At 41.2% G+C, this 18611-nt stretch overlaps 2 protein-coding genes across 3 annotated transcripts; one reads left to right on the forward strand and one right to left on the reverse strand.

Moving 5' to 3' along the window:
- The first annotated feature begins 989 nt into the window (after nucleotides 1-989).
- On the forward strand, nucleotides 990-13924 carry srpk1a (SRSF protein kinase 1a). 2 transcript variants are annotated; one of them, XM_037104670.1, is made up of 16 exons: nucleotides 990-1091; nucleotides 1746-1800; nucleotides 5298-5425; nucleotides 5664-5772; nucleotides 5915-6002; nucleotides 6259-6346; nucleotides 6825-6931; nucleotides 7800-7965; nucleotides 8067-8092; nucleotides 8220-8445; nucleotides 8580-8948; nucleotides 9107-9207; nucleotides 9415-9522; nucleotides 9662-9731; nucleotides 10860-10952; nucleotides 12525-13924. In XM_037104670.1, exons 1-16 carry the CDS (start codon nucleotides 1079-1081, stop codon nucleotides 12707-12709), a joined length of 1932 nt encoding a protein of 643 aa, XP_036960565.1. In that variant the 5' UTR covers nucleotides 990-1078; the 3' UTR covers nucleotides 12710-13924. The 2 variants fall into 2 exon arrangements, with proteins under 2 accessions (XP_036960565.1, XP_036960564.1); XM_037104669.1 differs by lacking the exon at nucleotides 10860-10952 and adding an exon at nucleotides 12087-12179.
- Nucleotides 13925-14018: 94 nt separating this feature from the next.
- lhfpl5b (LHFPL tetraspan subfamily member 5b) lies at nucleotides 14019-17989 on the reverse strand. Its single transcript, XM_037104475.1, has 3 exons — nucleotides 16982-17989; nucleotides 14637-14893; nucleotides 14019-14189 (listed from the first exon to the last, which is right to left on the reverse strand). The coding sequence occupies exons 1-2, from the start codon at nucleotides 17388-17390 to the stop codon at nucleotides 14646-14648; spliced, it is 657 nt and encodes a 218-aa protein (XP_036960370.1). The 5' UTR covers nucleotides 17391-17989; the 3' UTR covers nucleotides 14019-14189; nucleotides 14637-14645.
- Between the last annotated feature and the right edge of the window lie 622 nt (nucleotides 17990-18611).

Here is an 18611-nt window from a genome sequence, read left to right on the forward strand (position 1 = left end):
CTTAAGTGCTACACTGTCAGTTGCCAGTGTCAGATTTCTATTTGTAACATAAGACACTGACATAATGCTGAATTAAAACCCTGCCGTGGATTAAAGACCAGAGCCCTGATATTATCAGGTGAGTTAACTTGTCTATCACTCTGACACATGTCAGCCAAAAAGTTAGAATTGATTACAGTGCAGAAAGCCACAATTATGCTTTTAAGGAGCATTTAATAATAGTTTATTATAGACTGTGTCAAGATTGTAAAAAACATCCCTGTCATACATATATACTAGTGCTGGGTGATTGTTTTTAGACTATATTGTGCTACACAATACATTTCAGGGTTTTGAAATCTCAAAAGCACTTTCTAAATGTTAGGAGTGGGTGACAAAAAGAAATATCGCCATCATTTTATTTATTTATTTTTTTAATCAGATCCCTCCCTTAATTGCAACAGTATTGTTAGGAATGCCTGTTGGTTCTGTGAATATAATGAAAAAAAAAATACCGTATGAAATTGTGTTGTCCTTTAAGGTAAGTTTGTCTATTTGATTTGTTCAGTCATGAAAAAGAGGAGGGTTTGTTTATTTAGTTTGTTTAGGCATAAAAAAAAAAAAACAGGCAATGAAGATCGTCCTCTTCTGGTGATGGTGGCCTTTAGAGAATTTTCCCTAACCATGACTTTCTTTGTGCACCAATGTCCATATCAACTATCATGTGGGCTCAGACCATTTAATCACCACATATGACATTGTGCAGCTCCCTGCCAGTATTGCTGGGTGGACACATTGTGTCATACAGCAAAAGTAAATAAAGGGTTAAAAAACAAAACAAAACAAAACAAAAAAACGAGTTGGCTATCGCATCAGCACTAACATTTAAAATACTTCCTTAAAACAGGCTGCTCATTGTCTTTGCTTCCCTGCAGCTCCACTGTAGTGAAAAAAAAAATCGTAAAGAAGTGACTGGTTTGAAGCCCAGGTGGAGGCATCACCGGGGAAGCGCCCCTTGAGCAAAACGAACCAGTGCGCATGCGTGGAACATTCGATCACTGGTGGTGTAGCTAACGGCTAGGCTACGAATCCAGCCAACATGGAGAGAAAAGGTAAATCTTTACACCGACACGCCGCGCACCGTACGGGTAATATCAGCTCGTGTGTGTATGGAGGCTGCTGTTGATGTTCCTCCGCAGCCACAAATGTGAATTTTTGGCCGAGCAGCAAACATTCAGATGGTGCTTTAATTGAACGCGTCTGTCACGCACTGTTGAGCTACGTTAGCTCTCTAGACATTAGCTTTAGCTTCAATGGGACATGTCAGGATTATGTAGCTGCGCTTAGCTGTCTCGCTCTCGTAATTTTACACCGGCAACATTAACATTGGCTAGTTACTGTTTTAACCGACCATTCAACCACCAGAGTGTCTCAAATTATTTCACAGCCGTTAGTCTTTTTGGAAGAACGGTTACCAGGTTGGTAGCTAAGTGATGTTACTTAACATTAGATGGCTTCCAGTAACAAACTGGGTGTCTGACAGTCCGACAGATGCACTGCAATTCTGATTTAGATATTTATAGAACATATTATATACTGTAGTACGCGGCATAGTGAGCGAGTTTCCCAGCTGTAGGGTGAGGCAGTTGTATCCTTTCCTTCAGACGGTGTCATCCTTTCTCTTTTTTGTTTTTCTTGTAATGTCACTCAGACAACAAACGGCTCCCAGACAATAGCTTAATAATTGGTCTGGTTTCTTCTGACAGTTCTGGCACTCCAGGCGAGGAAGAAGAGGTCGAAAGCAAAGAAGACCAGCAAGAAGTGAGTCTCTGTCCCGTCTCTTCATGTTGTCTCTGCCACCCCTCATGCATGCATTTTGTCAGCTGTGCCCAGTCAGAGGTGGTTGTACGTCGCAGTCTGACACATGTGCTGTCCGTACATTAAATGTGAGAATGACACAAGGTCCTTGACTGCATGCTCGCACTCATACGTTTATTTTGGTCTGTGCATGATCCAAAGATAAAGGAGACTGGTGTGACTATATGTCAAAAGAATCACGAGATTGAAGGCTGTGGGTTGGTTTTCAGAGGGGTTCAAGTGAGGCCACCAGCATTATTCACTTGGACAATTTTTTTTTTAGTAGGATGTAAGTTGTAAGCCATCCGCATAGAATGTGCAGAACGCAGTGCCTGAAATACACCACCCGATGGCTATGTCCTACTATCAGAATAGTTTATGAATAGTTGCATTAGGATAATGCAGCATTTGGGGCTCAAAATAGACCAAGCAAGCGCCGATCTCCAATACTGATTGTTTTCGTGTACCTAACCCAATCTACTAATCATGCCATCAGTGGCATCCTCCGGAGTGTTACATAACGGCCTGTGCTATATTTAAAACCAGAGAATGAAGAAGCCCACATCAGCCCACCGAAGCATGGTATTTAGCTGAAAACAGCCCTATTGCAGATACTCACCTCTGAAACTGGCATGTACATTATGCATAATAATCATATGACACTGAGAAACTAAATATAACTTTAACAGTTCCGTCGCATGCCACAGTTATCCTTGCATGCTGAGCACCATATGTATAGACGACATTCTCAGTCATCTTGAGGACATAGCGGAGTATACAAGCTTTGAATTGGTTGTCATGAGCAGTTTAGTGAAAGCCACTAAGGGAAAATGTACATCCGAACAACCTTAGTATTACACGCAGTTGCCTTCACACCTTAACATGATCTGCACCAGCAAAATACAGGAGCACCCAGCCGGAATTAGAGAAGAGATGACTCATTTGAGTTGTGTCTGGCTCCACATTTAGATAATTATATTCCTTTTCCCACTGTTGAATGAAGTGCTTAGTATGAAAGTTGAGAAGATTCATTATTCATTCTCATCAATTCTAGGTGCTTCCTTAAATAATGTGATTAATTACAGTAATTGCAGAATTGGAACGGTAATGAATGTATTTTAAATGGAAAAGCATCCCTAGAAAGACACAATCCAGTCAAAATGATTCTGTAATTAATTGCAGCTTTTTGTTCTGTCGTCAGTGCACAAACAAGCTCTAAAGCCTCTCTGCTTCAACTAACCATGTCAAGCATGAATAAGTGGGTTGCAGATTATGTGGAAACCAGCAGCCCATTTGTGAGAAGCTACAGACCAGTTCAGGAATTTATTTGAATGTGATCTTGGCTCTCTTGGCTCCCATGGTGATGAGCAGCCTTAATCTCCTCTGTGGAGGAAGTCACATCAGGCTGTTTGGCTTTCAAGTTAATATTAGAAGCTGAACTGTGGCAAACACAGATTATAGGATGTTGCACATATATAGACAAAGTACTCATATGCCAAGGTAATATCTTCTAGTAATATGTACAGTGACTAATTATGATTTGACATGTCCTGAAGTGTAAAGCTTAATCAATTTTAAAGATTTGTATGATTTTAAAAAAATAAAACATTTAAAGTGGGCTTCACAGTTAATTAAACGATAATTGAAATTACAATATCTAGTCGAAGGATGCTGATGAAAGGTAAAATGTGTGACCGAAAATGGCATTTTTATGAAGCACTGTAGTGCTATAGAGATCCCCTGGCCCACAAATCTTGTTCTCCAGATGTAAGAAAATAAGTTTGTTCGATGCAGATGACAGCAAATGTCACTTCATTATGATTTTTTAAAAAGATTTTTTCAGTGAAAATTAAAATTGGAATGGAAAAAGTGTGATGATCATTCCCATTAATAGTGAATTATATTGCAATTACCATATTGTTAATTGCAGTATGATTTTTTTTTTAAAACATACTGCATAGCCCATATAATGCTGGTATATCCCTTTATGAATTAAAGTACATGTTATATATACAGTATCATATACAGTATTCACTTTTGCACACAACACTTTCTGTTGTTCAGGATGCCTGCTTTGATATATTGGTAGCTGCAATCCCAGTCAAAAGACTAGTTACAACAAACACAAACCCATCAAAATGTAAACCATGTGCATAGCTGTTCATATATTTCCTTTCTACATGTGCTCAATGCCAAAAATGTTATGTGTATAATCACTAACATTATTCTAGTTTCATCTGTTTTATTTTGATTATGGATCATTACAAGTACACTACATTTTGTAAAGTAATAAGTAAGTCACACGGTAAGAAAAAAGTAAATTGCATTAAAACTTTCGGTGCATCAAGACCAATTAAAGTCATACAATCATATTTTAGCCACCGAAATGGAATCATGAGGTACCAAGAGAATTTCACCACTACTTTAGATGTTCTTTGTCTCTCTGAAAACCCTGCATAATGAGAAAGTAACTGAGCTTTTTAATTGCAGGGTATGAGTGGCAAACAGGCTTGTTCACTTATCTTTTCTTGATGATGATGCATATATTCTATCCTCATTAATGCAGCTGCAGTTTTCTTGACCCCGATCAGGGTACCAATTACTGATGTTCTGACTCAGCAGTGTTTTATATTTTCCTAAATAATACAGTTTCACAGTGCATGCTTATAACCTATGTAGGATGTTCGGACATGTGTTGACAGCTGAATGGCTGTTCATTAAGAACATATAACCTGCAACACAGATATCTTTGAATGTTTGGGATATTCTGTATTGTGTGAGATCTGTGGAAGCAGGAGTGTCAGTGAGGATCTGTTGTGCCAGGAAGAGTTGGATTCGGCTTTGGCTGCTCCTTGTCATCACCAGCATGAACAAAATCTAGAAGTTTAAATGCAGTTTTGAGTCATCAGAGGCGCCTAATAGGTGTGGTCCACTTTTCTAAACTGACAGTGTATTCGTCTGCATGGCTCTGTCAGTTGGTAAAATGTTTTTGTTCATTTGTTTATTCTAGATACAGAGCCCATTAGCCCTGGACATACAACATTCTTTATGGGGTTTACCATCAGTTTTAATGAAACATTTGGCTTATATTCAGTCACCAGGACAGATACTTAATTATCACTTTGGTGTCATCAAGACAAACCAAGACCCACGATGGCAGTTACACAAAAGCTGATGATGTCATTCCTAGTTGGTGAATGCCAACTACTGCTTTATAATCTTGGGAACAGTTACCTGTGATGCATTGGGCTGGATTTGTAGGTGTGCTTAAATGTATTGGATGGAGGCTAATGAAGGTTAAGTGCGGTTAAGTGTACATTTGGCATCTAAATGATTAAAAGACAGGCTTTTGGTGTGAGGTTCTGTGAAAGTTATTACATAAAGGTGGTCTGTATAACCGAAAGATGGCTTTGTTCCTGATGAAGTCTGTGATGGTTGGTGTGAATGTGTTTGTCCATCAGGCAGCCGGTCAATCCCAGAGCCCGACAGCAGCCCCAGGCAGAAGCGTCACCTCAGGAACCAGAGGAGCTTGAGGAGATTCTCGGCTCTGATGATGAAGAGCAGGAGGACCCTCATGACTACTGCAAAGGTGAGTCTCATCTTACTTAGTATGTTGCACGTGTATCATGCACAGTATCATGCACAGTAAAACGCAGGGTTTGTGATCAGAACACCATATCAGAACACTTGATTAAAGCATTTGTTCGGTTTCCAGTAAATAAGTAAATGCTTACAGTAACCTAAGTATTACTTTAATTATGTTGTAATCAATTCTGGCTGACTGTGTGTACATGTTGTCTAACCAAAATGCATTTCTGCTCATCCAGGTGGCTACCACCATGTGAAAGTAGGAGACCTTTATAATGGAAAATACCACGTAATCCGGAAACTGGGCTGGGGACACTTCTCGACTGTGTGGCTCGCCTGGGACATCCAGTACGAGAATACCTTACCTGCATGTTTTCACTGCACTGTTTTTGTTTTGGAGCTTGGATTCAGCAGTTGCTCACTGTGAGTCTGCGGTAGGACCTTTATACAGTGCTTCCTGTTAGCAAACGTACTTTCTCTGTGGTTGCAGGGTGAAGAGGTTTGTTGCAATGAAGGTGGTGAAGAGTGCGGAGCACTACACGGAGACGGCGGTGGATGAGATCAAACTCCTCAGATCTGTAAGTAGCTGTGTAAAATGCACAAAGTATTACAGCTGGTGTGAGTTGGAATAACATGAATTGTAACATCATGAAATGTACACAGATATGTACTGATGATTCACGGTCATGATTCAAGGACAACATGACTTACAGTGCAAACCACTGCTCACTTTACATAGTGACATATGTGTGAAACCTGTATTGGTCCAGCCTTAAATTAGCAAGTGTAAGTTATGATTGTTTCAGATTGTGGTGTTCTTTTCCTTGTCCCCAGGTAAGAAACTCAGACCCCAATGATCCTAACCGGGAGATGGTGGTCCAGCTGCTAGACGACTTCAAGATCTCTGGTGTTAATGGAACTCGTATCCTTTACAGCCAGATATTGCAAATGCTTCTTGGACTTTTTTATGACTCTGATTTGGTCTGTTTAATCTCCTCCTACTGGAAAGACCAAAGCCTGCAAAGGAAAATACTTTGTCAGGGAAAGAATCATTCTTTCCTCTGGTGTCAAATTTAGCTGGAAAGCAGTATGCAAGTAACAAAGTAAACAACAGGTGACGGGTGTACCAACTGGAACTGTGTGCGTCCACCTATCACAACACTTTGGCTGAGTAAGATCCTCTGGATGCCACAGGGATTGCTGTAGCTGTAATGTGAGACTCCCAAACAACACTGCAGTGTTTGCAGTCCTCTGACCTGCTCTCTTTTCTGTATAAATAATAAGGCTACTCCTTATGTAGGTAAATGACCACAGAGCTTCATTGTTTTTAGTAAATGGTTTTCCTTTAATTGGTTTTCACTTGTTAAAACTGTTGATATCTTAACTGCTACGGTCTTCAGATGTCTGCATGGTGTTTGAGGTGTTGGGCCATCACTTACTAAAGTGGATCATAAAGTCCAATTACCAAGGGCTGCCCCTTCCATGTGTCAAGAGCATCGTAAGACAGGTAACACAAGACCATCACTGTCTTCATTTGTTTGCTGGTTACTTATGATGAAGGTTCAGTTTTAGCTTCCAGATGTTTATAAGAGCCAGGTAGCCTCCAGGCTGTGTGACGGGTGGAAACAAGTCAGGGTGGAGTATTTTCTGTTGATTGTTCACTGTATGAGCGGTGACAGAATAAACTGAGCCTTGTGATGTCATGATACAACAAACAGATTTGTCAGTTGTTATTTGTAAAAACACTGTTCAAAGTCGGCACCTACTCCGCAGCTCAACAAGGGAGAACAAGAGAATCAGACAGAAATAGTGGAGTGAGCTGTAGCGTGAATGAAGAGAGGGAGTGGCATTAGCATGCTCAAAGCAGTGAATCAGTAAAATACAATGTTAATTTTTGATTGTTTTACAGCGGTTTTCTTCTAAAGAACAAAAACAGTCCTATGGGAAAGGTGCTGCATTGTCTGATTCTATTTCATTTAGCAGAAGCACACACCTCATCCTGTCAGCCGTGTGTGGCCAGCTCTCAAATGTGTGTCTGTGTCTGTACACACAGACGTGCAGCCCTCAATCATGAGGGGGAGAGGCACATTCGGCCGGCTTGGAGATTTGTTTGGAGTGACGTCATCAGGTGGAAAGCTACTTTAGGGCACCTGGTTTGAGAGGTGCTTGGGATTGCGTTTTTGACTATGAAACAGACATCGTTTGACCAAGTTTGAATGTTCCTTAATAACTAAGGAACACCACTTGGAGGCTACAGAATTGTATAAGAACTTCAAAAACGCAAAAAATGGGCCTGCCTGTGCTTCTTTCGCTATACACAGTTTAATTTTTACAACCAGTGTAGTTATTCTCCATTCATTTAATTCATTTCACAGGTTCTCCAAGGCCTGGACTACCTGCACACAAAGTGTCAGATCATCCACACAGACATTAAGCCGGAGAATATCCTCATGAGCGTTGATGAGTCGTATGTACGAAAGCTCGCAGCTGAAGCCACAGAGTGGCAGAGGGCTGGGGCACCTCCTCCCTCCGGTTCAGCAAGTATGAGACACACACGCGCGCACACACACAAACACACATGGTCATGTCACATACATTAATGAGCATAGTTTGGTAACAGTTTATACTCATTCTCTTTTCAGTAAGCACAGCACCTGCTCCAAAACAGGTACAGCCTATTTCTTATTTCCCTTTTAACATAGGACACCAGCCTTCGATATGCTCTGTATAACAGTCATCCACCTACAATGAAGCTGCTATCCACGAGAGCTAATTTATTTCCTCTATTCATACAGGCGGTTAAAATGTCAAAGAACAAGAAGAAGAAGATTAAAAAGAAGCAGAAGCGTCAGGCAGAGCTGCTGGAAAAGTGCATCATGGACCTGGAGGAGATGGAAAAGACTACAGAGACACGAGAGGAAGAAGACGATGACGAGGAGGACCCACAGAGTCCTAAGGGACGGGCCTGTGCTCCTCTCAGACAGGTGTCTCTTCAAGAGCTAGAGAATGAGGAAATACAAGGTAAGAATCAAGGGTCAGACCTTACATATTTATTGCCATTGGTTTTAGGTCTGTCATGTTGTAAGACAGAAATAAAATCCTGGTATGAGTCATTCGGACATTCTTATCATCTTTCTTCGACCGATTATTTTCAGAGAGCAGCATCAGTGCCGAGCTCATGCGGTTGGGACCAGAAGGGCTGTCAGAAGTGAACTGCAATGGCCATGTGGAGGTAGACCAGAGACAGCCTCCATGGAGGGACGAAGACCAACACAATGGAAACGCAGAGCCCTCTGAGAAATGTGCCAGCCAGGAGGAGCAGGCCAAGGATTCTGTTCACCCCGTCTGCAACGGTGTGGACTCTGCAGATCTCAAGGAGTTGGACACTGAGACTAAAGGCAGGGCAGGTCACAGCAGTGGAGTCACAGAGAGATACCACCATGCTGGGCTGGAGGAAGGAGAGCTGGAGCACAGCATTTTGCAGGAGGACTGTCCATATAGAAATGAGGAAAGCCTGAGAAACGGTTAGTCAGCCAAATTGCTTCATCTAAGTGTAAAGAGGTTTTGAAGGAGCTGTTTGCTCCGACTGGGCTGCTTAAATGAAGTCATAGACTTTATTTTGACTGTTAGTATCTACCATCCTTATCTCTCTGTCGCTCTCTCTCTCTCTTCTCTGATGTAGGCAAGCTAACAGCAGGATCCCTGCTAGTTAACCCCCTTGAGCCACTCAATGCAGACCAGATCAAGGTCAAGATCGCAGACTTGGGAAATGCCTGCTGGGTGGTGAGTGTCCTACTAATGATCTTAGGGATTTCCTGATTAGGGCCGGAGCCTTCCACTGTCATCAAGCTACCGAAATAGAAATACTTTAATCTTCCAGCCACTTGTTGAACTGATATTTGTAATTATTCTCTCTTCAGTCTCATTCAGACTCTGTTACTTACACAGGTTGTTGAATCTGTTTGTTTCTCCTCTGTCTCCCTCTCTCAGCACAAGCACTTTACAGAAGACATCCAGACACGGCAGTACCGGTCCTTAGAGGTGCTTATTGGTTCTGGATACAGCACACCGGCTGATATCTGGAGCACAGCCTGCATGGTGAGAAATTGCAGTGGCGGCTATTGCACTATATGCGAACTTGTGACAAAAATCATGGTCTAATTTATCATGTAAGAATAAGTGGGAGGTAGTAAATGTGTCTTTTCCTGTGTTTATTATGATTGTGTTGTCTCTGCAGGCCTTTGAGCTTGTCACAGGGGACTACTTGTTTGAACCACATTCTGGGGAGGATTATTCCAGGGATGAAGGTATTGCTGGGACTTCCTCTTCCTGTCCATTCTCTGTTTTATCCAATTATAAGTGTACAATATTAATAATAAGTACTATACTTGGAAATATTTTTGAACTTCGACACTGGTAAGAGGCTTTTAGCATTTGTGGTAACTGTGAACAGTTCTTGCTTCTGTGAAAAGCTTCATGACATTTTTCTTGATATATTGGCCTTCACTGGTGTTGTACTGCTCTTGTCAATTATTAAAAATATTATAAGAGTTTCACAGTAAGCATGGCAAGTTGTGACCTTCACTCCAAGTTATTGTGCCGTTCACACAATAAGTTGGAGTGCACTTTGCTTACTTTTTCACAGTCTTAACACTTAAGTGAGGTACTCCATTACAGTGATTTTTAAATGCTCTCAGATTAAGAGGATATGTAAATGTGAATCATGTGATGATGAGTACCAACATTCCTGTGTCTATTTCCTCTTTAACACCTCAAAACCACATTTTTTTCGCCGCACTGGAGACGGGGCCATCTTTCATTTCCTCACTCATCACTCCTCTCTTCATCACGTCCTCACCCACGCTCCATGTTTCCTTTTTCCCCTCCATATGCTTTCTGTATGTTCATGTTGGCTTGCTGCTTAACTTTCTGCACTGACTTGATTCTGTTGCAGCATGTCAGGTATGTGCTTAGACGCAACCTTCAGTTAATTGCCACATGCCCTGCAGCTTTTTCGCTTGCATTACATGAACTTATGAGTCTACTGTTTAATGTTCTTCCACACCTTTCTGTTATGTGACGATCCTTCTATTTAATTGGACTATGCACTCATCCTGCATCACAATCTGCTGTACAAGTTTAAGTGCAAGTGGCCTTGTTGGCTGAACTTAAAGCCTTAGTTTCAGTCTTAAGGGTTTGTTTTCCTATTTCAAAGTGAATGGCCTCTGTTAAAAATGTTTTAATAGCTGTTGATGTGAAGAAATAATATAGGCTGCTGATACATGTGCTTCTTCTCATACGAGGCTGTCATCATCATCATCATCCATTGTTCGACATGACTGTTTGCCATCTCTCTCCCATCTCCTCCTCTTGTCAAACTGTTACCCACTGACTCTCTGTCCTCCCTCTCCTCCTCTGATGTGCCTCATTTCCAGACCATCTTGCTCTCATGATTGAGTTGCTCGGTAAAATCCCTCGTCACTATGCTCTGAGTGGGAAATACTCACAGGAATACTTCACCAAGAGAGGTATGCCACCCCTCTGTCAGTGGCTCGCTCTGGGGGCGGTGGATGGCAGGTGAAGGGTGAAGGATCTGGTCAGCACGTTCAGCTCTACTAAGCAAAATAATGAATACAGGCCAATAAATGAGTGTTTGTTTGAGCAGAGCCATCAGGTATTGATTCAGGTGTCAGTGGTTCTGCCAAAGATTGTCTGGTGGCAGTACATTCAGGACCTCCTCAGATGTAGCCAGAGGACTTGGCTAGACTTTTGATACTTGATTGAACCTTGCAGTCGCCGTAAAGGGATCAGTTTAATTCTTGAAACTTTTCAAAAGTCAAGTAAAGTAATTTTGAGTTTTTAAAACAAGTGTAAAATGTCCAGAAAACATCCTCAGTCATCATATTTGACATGTATGAATAATATATATTAAATCATATATGAAAATGAAGATCAATTAACTAATTAAAACCAAACATAAGAAAAGTGAATGCTAACCCATTTATAAGCATAATAAGAACGGCCTCAAATGACAGAAAAATCCAGGGAAAAATGTATTCTACCTGTATTTAGAGTTTGTAGTTTTGACCATATACCCAAGTACCATCTGTTCAGAGGGATCGGGTCTTTGCTGCATCCAACCACCAGGGGGCGATTGTGATGTTTTTGGCTTGACTTTTGGGGAGCTGTCATGTTATCCGTCTTTATATATAGCCAGTGGCTTACAACCAAGAATGAGGAAAAGTTTTGGGTTTATAAGCATGTTTAAAAAGAATATGACTGATTAAATACCTTCATCAAAAATTGGTGACTTTGAAATGGATTTGATACCTTTAGTTGTAGGTGGTGAAATGTCATAAAACACTACTGTAGTTTAATGTGACATTGAACTAAATGAACATGTGGATACAGAGTATTTACTGATCTGGCGCTGTATAAGGTTTGAGCACCTTTTTAATGTCCTGGTGGCCATGTTTGATCAAACTTTAAGGTCTGTGCCCCAAACACAACGATCGGACCTAAGTGTGTGTGCTGTCAGTCTGACCGCTCTCATCCTCAGCCCTCCACACCCAGAGTGGGCCTGTGATTGGGACATTGTCTGATAAATCTGTTGTGTGTTTTGTCTGTCTTTCCCTCTCCTCTTGCCACCGTCTGCCACATAGACCATATAGCGCTGATCATTGAGCTGCTGGGGAGTGTCCCACGCAAACTCATAATGAGCGGCAAATATTCCAAGGATTTTTTCACCAAGAAAGGTAAAGGTGTCAGTGTTATGATTAGAGAAGTTTTTCTGCCTGTTCAGCTCAGCCCAGGAGCCACTTCACTATTTCCTCCTATCTGTTAGAAATGTAATAAATCTTCTTCTTTCTGCACATAAGGCTTAGGGTTTTCTGCACATGAACTTTTATAATTTCTTACAATATACCAATATTAAATATCACTGTTATTTTTTAGAAATGTCATTTGCAAATATATGAACAGGTAATGCTCGTATCGAGATATTTGAATATGATCTATCGTCTGAGCTAGCTTGTTGTAGGGAATTCACAGGATGAAGTTGCAGTTCTCTGACACAGCTCTGTCTGTCTGACCATCTCCAGGTGATTTGAAACACATCACCAAGCTGAAGCCGTGGGGCCTGCTGGAGGTGCTGATTGACAAGTACGAGTGGCCCCGCGAAGAAGCTGAGTGCTTCGCCGACTTCCTTATTCCCATGCTGGAGCTGATCCCAGAGAAAAGAGCCACGGCGGCAGAGTGCCTGCGCCACCCTTGGCTCTCCCTCTAGTGGAGACCTCCTCTCATTGCACCTCCCTCCCTTCCTTCCCACTCTCTCCAGAGACTGCAACAGATCACTTTTTCCAATTTGGGCATATCAAATGAATATTTATTTCTCTTATTTTTGTTTTTGTCGTTTTGGACTTCCTATGTTCTCGTTATTGAGCTGATGCTTCCGTGTACGTTTTGCTTTGTATTTGTTGGTTCTTCTCTCGGTGTGATGACGTCGGGATTCCAGTGGGTTATATTACTTTGTGGTCACGTTGGCTCCAACTGCTGTGCTCCGTTCACCCACCCATCGAAGCAAACCTGTTATTGTACTGCTAGTGACTCATCCTTGTTTTGTTACACTCCTGCACTAAACCCAAACAAATCAAGGATATGTAGCCTTTATTGGTCATTTTTGTCCCCTTAAAAAAGGACTCGCTTTCACTTATTTTCTCGTACATTTTCATTAGTGCTGTGTTGTTTTGTTTTTTTAAGAATTAGTTGATCTTCTATTACACATGTAAGGTATATATTTTGTATTTGTAAAGTAGGTGTAGGAAGTTGCACACTGGGCTGACATTTACACTGACTGTGGTAATAGCATTTCTACAGACAGACTCTAGTTTCTTACGGAGACACCCACTGTCTGATACTTTAGACCATTATTTAGCCATAACAAATCCGTTGTCTCCTGGTATCTTGCGTGGTTACTTAATTATAATAAATGAGATCTTCCATTCTCATGGGAGGCTGGTATTCTCATATTACAATTCAGGAATATAGTGTTCTAGGTTTCAATAAGATGACACGTGAAGAAGCCCAATTCAAAGGAAAAAAAAGTGAAAAATAAACTGTATATATCTGTACCAAAGAGGTTGCCTTTATGTATATTACAGTTATGTACAGTTTTTAACAAATCTTATATCTTAGCTAAAATTATTTAGCTGGGTAGCTGTGTTTTAATAAAGCATATGGAAGATGTGTTTGAGCTCAGTTGTATGTATGGCCAACTGTTCAATAATGTCACTGTTTTTACCATTAGAAATGGTGAGATCTGATGATATATAATGGTGTCCAAAATTGATCATATCCAAGTAACACATGTATCTGTTGAGGCCTAGATAAAAACAAATTACCATCAGTGTCAGATTCAGGAACATAGCCTATATGTGAACTGTCAATTTACAAAACTGTACAACGCACCATACAATAAAAACAGATGTTCATACAATGCAAAGTGGCTGTGTCGAGCTGGTTTTTCTGACTTTATTATGTATTTGACATGAAGTACAGAATACAAAAAGTCTAGAGGTCTCGACAGGTCTGTGGAGCAGTAAAGGACTGCTTAACTGAATTCAACCAGAAGTAACTGAAAACAGCAGAAAACAACACAAAGGCAAGTTTGGTGAGCAGTTTGACCTAAACTACATGACGACATCTCTGGATGTTTGTTCATCTGTATCACACTGTGGTCCTGAAGGTGTGAGTTCATCAGGGCGTATCTGGAGATAAGGAAAAACACTTGTTGAGTATGATTTATTTAATGGATTTACCAAAATGGATCTTTGCTGACTATTAAACAACTCTGTAATACTGCTTTGTAGTACACTAGTTGAATAACTTAACCTCATACTGCCATTTGTATAATCTGATACATGACCAAAATCATGCTACGGGTTATGCTAAGTATGGGTCCAGTGCAACATCAAAAAATGATTACATAAATAGTCACAGTTCAGTAAACATTGTTTGTAAGTTTTCTGATAATTCTAAGATGTTTAACGTGTTGATGTGTAAATGACTTTTTTTTTTTTTCATGGAACACCTTTTAAATTGCCACAGCAGTAACGAGCAAAGGTGTACATAACAAAATGAATGTTGGCTGAATTCCATTTAGCTGCTCCAGTTTCAGGGCCCTGGTTTTGTTCCTGCTGGTTCTATCTGCTCACCTGTTGGCATTAGCCTTGACCTCCTCCCTCCACCTCGAATTCATCTGGCAGCAGTTTATCCTGCCGGTTGCCGAGGGTGAAGGACAGGAGAGCGAGGAGGAGGGCGTCCAAGATGCTGATGATGGCCAGGATGTAGGCCCAGCGCACGGTGCAGTTCCCCAGGCTGTACTTGTCCGTTCTCTGGCCACACATCCTCTTCACCTCCGGAGAGTCCCAGCCGTCTGGGTAGATCATGCAGCCCATCACCATCAGTGCGGCTGCGGGGGAAGAAAAGTCATTGAAATGGCAGAGCCTTGCAATAATTACCCCTTGTGTGCTCTTACTTTGATAAATAATTATTAGAGAGGTTTATCCTGAGCCCCCGCGTGCAGGATAAGGCATGATGTTCTCCATAAAGTGCTAAAGGTTTAATTTATTTATGGCGCAGCAGAGCAAAGGATGCTCTCTGGTGCAGTTTGCATGATGTACTGTTATGAAAGTTCTTAAATGTTAAAAGCTCTTTATCTGGTAAAGTTCCCTTTGGTTTTTGCCATAGCTACTGGACAAATCTTTGAACAGTAATATTTTAACAGGATGTCTTTAGTTTTTACTCAAGTATGACTTTTGGGTACTTTTACAACACTGCTGGTGCTTTTACTCAAGTAAAGAATCCAATTACTTCTTCTTACAGAAGCTTTTATTATACATCCAGTTGCCTTGGCTCTACCATACCTCGGGCACAAGTTTAGATGAGTTAACACCGCAGCAACACCTGATCTTGTTACATGTAACCGATCCACCTTCTGAGGTGTCAGAGTCTGGCCTGAAACCGGATCTCTTATTGGCTTCCACAGTCATGAAGAAACACGTCTAGTACAAACACACGCCACTCCTGAAACCAGAGAGGTGTGAAGGCGGCTCACGACACGATGAGTTTGTCAACAGAGACAGTTCATAAGAGAGCCGCAGGTCTGACTCATCCCTCAGATCCACGGCTTCATTTTCAGGGTTTTCCATCATCACTGTGATGAACTCCTGTGAAAATCTAAAAGGTTTTGTGGAATGTGACATGTGGGTTTTTACATAATTAGACGATGATGATGATAAAACAACTATAAGGTTTAGATAAATGGTGGAGTCTTTGTAATGTTTCTCCACAGTGTGACCTTTGACCTTTGCAAAAAAAAAAGAAAAGAAAAGCAAACCTTTATCTTGAAGGAACTTTTTTTTTTTTTTTTTTTTTTTACATTTTAAGACTAGTTCCCATTCTCTTCAGTTGTTCAGGTGGATGCCACAACACTGTTTTTCCCATCAGCATGGTGATGAGCAGATATTGACTGAACTTATTCTTGAAACCCAGAGGCACTTTTGTTGGTACAAATGCCTCCATATCAACACTCTAAGGATATTTAAGGGTTAATCATCTGCATTTTATTGATTTATATATACGAGTTTGACCGTATGTAAGCAACACAAAATGATGTCTTTTCCTACATTGTTTTTAAATCCTGATGCATTCATGTTAATTGTTGCTGCTGAATGCCACAAGTGGTAATAGTTTCTTTCCTTAAGGGGAAGTAGCAATGCCCCAGTTTAACACTCCATTACACTTCATAGGTGTTCAAGGCGAGAACATATAAGTATCGAAAGTATGATGTAGAAATGGACAATCTAATTTGATCTACTTTATATGCTGTTTAGCACTTTAATCAATATTAGTGACGGAATGTAACTAAGTACATTTACTCAGGGATAGTAGCCAACTTGTATTTTACTTGAACATTTCCATTTTCTGCTACTTTACACTTCCAGTCCACTACATTTGGAAGCTAATGTCTTACCTTTGCCTCCACTACATTTCTTTGATAACTTTAGAAACTAGTTACCTTGCAGACTGCATGTTGTGGGCTTTTAAAACATGTATTTATTTCATCAGTAACTGGATGAAAAAAATGTATCCTTACTCATCAGGATGAGGAAAAACGCTGAATATCAGATTCGATTATCGGTAATTGAATATACATATATACATACATGAACATTGAAAATTTAATATCAGATAGTTTTACACAAATACTATTCATTTGGGTTACTATTCACACTTTTACTCAAGTATTTTTGTACTTTCTTACAACTTTGATAAATATGCATCATATGTTATACATTTATAATGCAATCTTAACAGCAGAATCATTTTCAGGTAAATTAATTGGAGTAAAAAATAAATACAATATTAACCTCTGAGCTGTTGTGGAGTTGAAGTATAAAGTAAAATAAAATGAAACTGTTCCATTAAAGTAATTGAGTACTATAACACTGGAGTAAATGGACCTTCCCCTCCTCTTCCTCCTCCTCCTCCTCCTCACCTGAGGCCAGCTGCATCCAGGCACAGATCTTGTAGACGTTCCCCGCGTTGCAGAAGAAGAACAAGCTGAAGCAGACCATGGTGCCCACGATCAGCAGCATGGAGGTCCCCACGAAGAACATGGCGGTCCTGAAGGCCGGGGAGGGGATGGAGGCGAAGTCCAGCACGCTGCCCTTGCAGGTGAGCTCCGAGGTGAGCGCGTTACCGATGCAGTAGTGGAAGAGGCCGAAGTATCCGGCCTGCGGGGTGTTGACGCTGTCCCCGATCCAGTAGGGCTGGATGAAGACCACCATGGTGATGATGACGAAGCAGATGGTGAACACGGCCCACATGACGCCGATGGCCCGCGAGTTCCTCACGTAGTTGGTGTGGTAGATTTTGGCAGCCTCCTGGGCTGGAAGCAGATCCATGATGGTGGGCCTCTAGAGAACACTGTCAGCTGTTAAATGTTCTCCATCTTCAGTCAAGAAACATTTTCTAATAGGTCTTAATGCACGATCTATATAAACCTACCACCACATCACACACACACACACACACACACACACAGGCTGACACAACTGCTGAGGCTGCTGTGCACTGAAAGGCCAGGCTCGGGATTCAGCACCCTGGACAGCACCCTCTGCTTTCTTATTAATGAGCTACTCTGACGTCAGAGATTGACAGCTGCCTCACACCTAACAGTCTCTACTATCACTGGACAGTTGCATGCAGAAGTGCACAGTTTGTTCTAACGCCTAATGATGGAGAGTTGTAGCCATCGATTCATTGTTCTCCAGCTGCTGGCCAGTTTAGTCATTTTCATTTAGGACACGTCCTTCTTTGTTTCCAGTATTTTCAAATGTCATAATGTGATATTTAGTGAGCCGCTGCCTTGCTGCGGTTTGCGGCAGATACCCCAGAAGCTTAAGATAAAGGTTTGCTGCGATCACATTCAACACGGTCCAGCTGAGTCTTACTGTTGTGCTGCTTATCTGAAAACGTACTGCCACTGACAGGAACACGCAAGGATTTTATTTTTGACACATTCAAAAAAAAAAAAAAAAACTCACACAGATGGGTTGTCTTTGGATTTTGTGTTGCGGAGGGTTTTGGGAGCACTTAACAGCAAATGAAAAAAAAGAAAAGAAAAGATGGCGCAGATGTGAGGAACTTAACACACATGTGGACAGCTTCACATCACACAGTGCGCTTGCGTTTGCCAAAAACCAGCTGGTCTGTGATGCTCCGTACCAAAACTGAGATCTCTTTAATGCTGGCGAGTTTAATGAGTCCAGCTTTTCCCGCTCTATCTCTCAGTCACGGCTGTTCATTTGTTCCCATTTTAACTGCCCCTCTGTGGGCTGATAAGTTAATATATTCAACACCAGAATTAGATTTTGGGTTAAAAAAAAAGTGAAGCTCATTTGCTGCAGCCCCGCTCTCTAATTAATCAATCTAAATGGTGGGTTTTTTTTAAATGTTAAAACAGTCTCCTTTGAATCCACAACAACACATCTGTTCCCACTGTTTGCACTGTGCGTTTTTTCTTTTTCGTGCCATATTGTGTTCGGAGCATCACAGGAGCAGGCAGACAGAGCGTGTCACCTTACGTAACCTTCGTCATCCGGTCAGTGTTCATAACAAGGAGC

This window comes from Acanthopagrus latus, chromosome 7 (assembly GCF_904848185.1).
Source record: "Acanthopagrus latus isolate v.2019 chromosome 7, fAcaLat1.1, whole genome shotgun sequence".
In the NCBI taxonomy this organism is placed as follows: Eukaryota; Metazoa; Chordata; class Actinopteri; order Spariformes; family Sparidae; genus Acanthopagrus; species Acanthopagrus latus.

What these genes read in the sequence shown, in the direction of transcription:
- srpk1a (XM_037104670.1), top strand. An exon ending in CCCTCATGACTACTGCAAAG is followed by an intron (nt 5,426 to 5,663) that starts GTGAGTCTCATC and finishes CTGCTCATCCAG; the next exon opens with GTGGCTACCACCATGTGAAA. An exon ending in TCTGGAGCACAGCCTGCATG is followed by an intron (nt 9,523 to 9,661) that starts GTGAGAAATTGC and finishes TTGTCTCTGCAG; the next exon opens with GCCTTTGAGCTTGTCACAGG.
- lhfpl5b (XM_037104475.1), bottom strand. Translation starts at nt 17,390, where the DNA reads ATGGATCTGCTTCCAGCCCAGGAGGCTGCCAAAATCTACCACACCAAC. An exon ending in CTGGATGCAGCTGGCCTCAG is followed by an intron (nt 14,894 to 16,981) that starts GTGAGGAGGAGG and finishes CTTCCCCCGCAG; the next exon opens with CCGCACTGATGGTGATGGGC.